The sequence below is a fragment of the Egretta garzetta genome, unplaced genomic scaffold, assembly GCF_000687185.1.
Source record: "Egretta garzetta isolate BGI_Z169 unplaced genomic scaffold, ASM68718v1 scaffold564, whole genome shotgun sequence".
NCBI classification, from domain to species: Eukaryota; Metazoa; Chordata; class Aves; order Pelecaniformes; family Ardeidae; genus Egretta; species Egretta garzetta.
This window is the reverse complement of record NW_009259502.1, coordinates 56609-58671: the sequence shown is the minus strand read 5'-3', so window position 1 is coordinate 58671 and position 2063 is coordinate 56609. Positions and strand designations below refer to the sequence as shown.

The 2063-nt window shown below is 67.9% G+C and overlaps 1 protein-coding gene across 1 annotated transcript in view; it reads left to right on the top strand.

Moving 5' to 3' along the window:
- Positions 1-1713: 1713 nt before the first annotated feature.
- The window catches only part of MFSD12 (major facilitator superfamily domain containing 12), a 7722-nt gene continuing 7372 nt past the window's right edge, over positions 1714-2063 (top strand). The window contains exon 1 of the mRNA XM_009637443.2: positions 1714-1788. Within this exon, the coding sequence (XP_009635738.2) occupies positions 1714-1788 (75 nt within the window). The remainder of the gene's footprint in view (positions 1789-2063) is intronic.

The window sequence follows — 2063 nt, the reverse complement described above, 5'->3', positions numbered from 1 at the left end:
CCGGGGACCCGTCCTTGGGCACCCCGGGTGGGGACAGCGGGTGCCTCTCCAGGGCGCCCCGGGGGGGGAGGGGGAGCCCTGGGGGCCCGTCCTTGGGCACCCCGGGTGGGGACAGCGGGTGCCTCTCCAGGGCGCCCCGGGTGGGGAGGGGGAGCCCTGGGGACCCGTCCTTGGGACCCCTGGGTGTGGAGGGGGAGCCCTGGGGGAGCCTTTCTGGGGTGCCCCAGGTGGGGACAGTGGGTGCCTCTCCAGGGTGCCCCGGGTGGGGAGGGGGAGCCCCAGGGGAGCCTTTCTGGGGCACCCTGGGTGGGGAACCACAGGTGCCTCTCCAGGGTACCCCAGGTGGGGATGGGAGCCCTGGGGTGCCTTTCTGGCATGACATGGGTGGAGAGGGATGGCCCCGGGGGTGCCTTTCTGGGGTGTCCTGGCTGGGGAACCGCAGGTCCCTTTCCTTGGTGCCCTGGGTGGAGAGGGGTGGCCCCAAGGGTGCCTTTCCAGGGTGCTCTGGCCGGAGATGGGTGGCCCTTGGGGAGCCTTTCTGGGGTGTAGGATCAGCCCTGGAGTGCCCCTCTGGGATGCCCTGGCAGGGGAGTCAGCCCCAGGGGTGCCTTTCTGGGGTAGAGGGTCAGCCCTGAGGATGCCCTGGATGGGGGCAACCAAGGGTGCCTTTCCAGGGTGCCCTGGGTGGAGATGGGTGGCCCTGGGGGAGCCTCCCTGGGGCAGGGGTCAGCCCCCGGGGAGCCTTGCTGGAGCGGGGGACAGCCCCTGTGGCAGTGAGGTGGGCACTGTGCCCCTTGAGATGAAAAGGAGCAGCCCCAGGGGCGAGCAGAATTGGGTGCCCTGGGGTGGGAGGAGAGCAGCCCCCCATGGGAGGGGAGCTGCCCTGGGTGCCCTGCGTGGAGGGTGAACCAGCCCTAGGCAACACCAGGTGGGGGGGGATGGGCCCGGGGTGCCCTGCGTGGAGGGGGCCAGACCGGGAGGTGCCTTTTGGGGTGCCCCGTATGGAGGGGCAGCATCCCCCATGGCAGTGAGGTGGTGACTGGGGTGCCCCATGTGTGGAGGACAGCCCTGGGGGGGACAGCAGGGTGCTCCGGGGTCCCCCAGGCATGGGTGACTGAACCTGGATGGGGAAGGGGCACCACAGTGTCCCCATCCTGCCCGGGCGCTGTCCCCATCCCAGTGCATGGTGGCGGGGGCTGCCTGGGTGCTCACAGCCCAGGGCCCCTGCTTGTCCCTTGGGCTCCCTCTTGTGCGGGGTGACCCTGTGTCCCCCTGTGTGGGGGTGGCATCGCGTCGGGGCGAGGGCTGTGTGCTTAGTGAGACTGGCAGCAAAATCTGGGCTTTCCCAGGAGCCCGGGGGTTTCCCTGGGACTTGCCCATGGCCAGGCAGCTCTTGGGGGTCCCCAGGGGTGCCCCTGGGATGCAGGACCCCCTGGACCGCGCTGGGGCCGGGCACTCCGTGTGCTGCGTTTGCAGCCGGCGCCTGGTGAGTAAGGGCCCCGTGGGGATGTGGAGGAGGCACCGTCTTGGTGTGAATTATTAACAGGCGCTCGTCTTGCATCACGCCCTGGGGTCAAAAAATGCAATGAAGTGCGGGGGCTGGTGGGGACATCTGTGTTGGGGTCCCTTCTCTGAGGGGACAGCATGACCTGGGGAAGGGTCCTTGGTGCTGCACCCAGAGCAGGAGCCTGCCCCGTCCCTGCTGACCCGGCGATGGGGAACGGGGCAGTTAGCGTGAAGAAACGTCTATCGGCAGCCAGAGATAAAGACCCTCGACGCTTCCTCCCGGTAACGGCGCCGTAACACCCGAGTGCCGGCTCGCCCAGAGTGGACCCACGTGGAGAGAGGACGGTTGTAGTGCGGGTGCTCGTATCTTGATCCCAAATTTATCTCGGCCAACCGCTTTCTGCAACCGAACGTAGCCCGATAAGGTGGCTGATCTCCCCAGGGTTTTGCTTGGTGAGTCGGGGAGGGTGTTACTGGGGATCAGCTTCACCCCCTGCCACGGCGTCAGCTTGATCTGTGCCCTAGATTTAGGGAAGTGGCTGCAGTTGTGCTTCCCC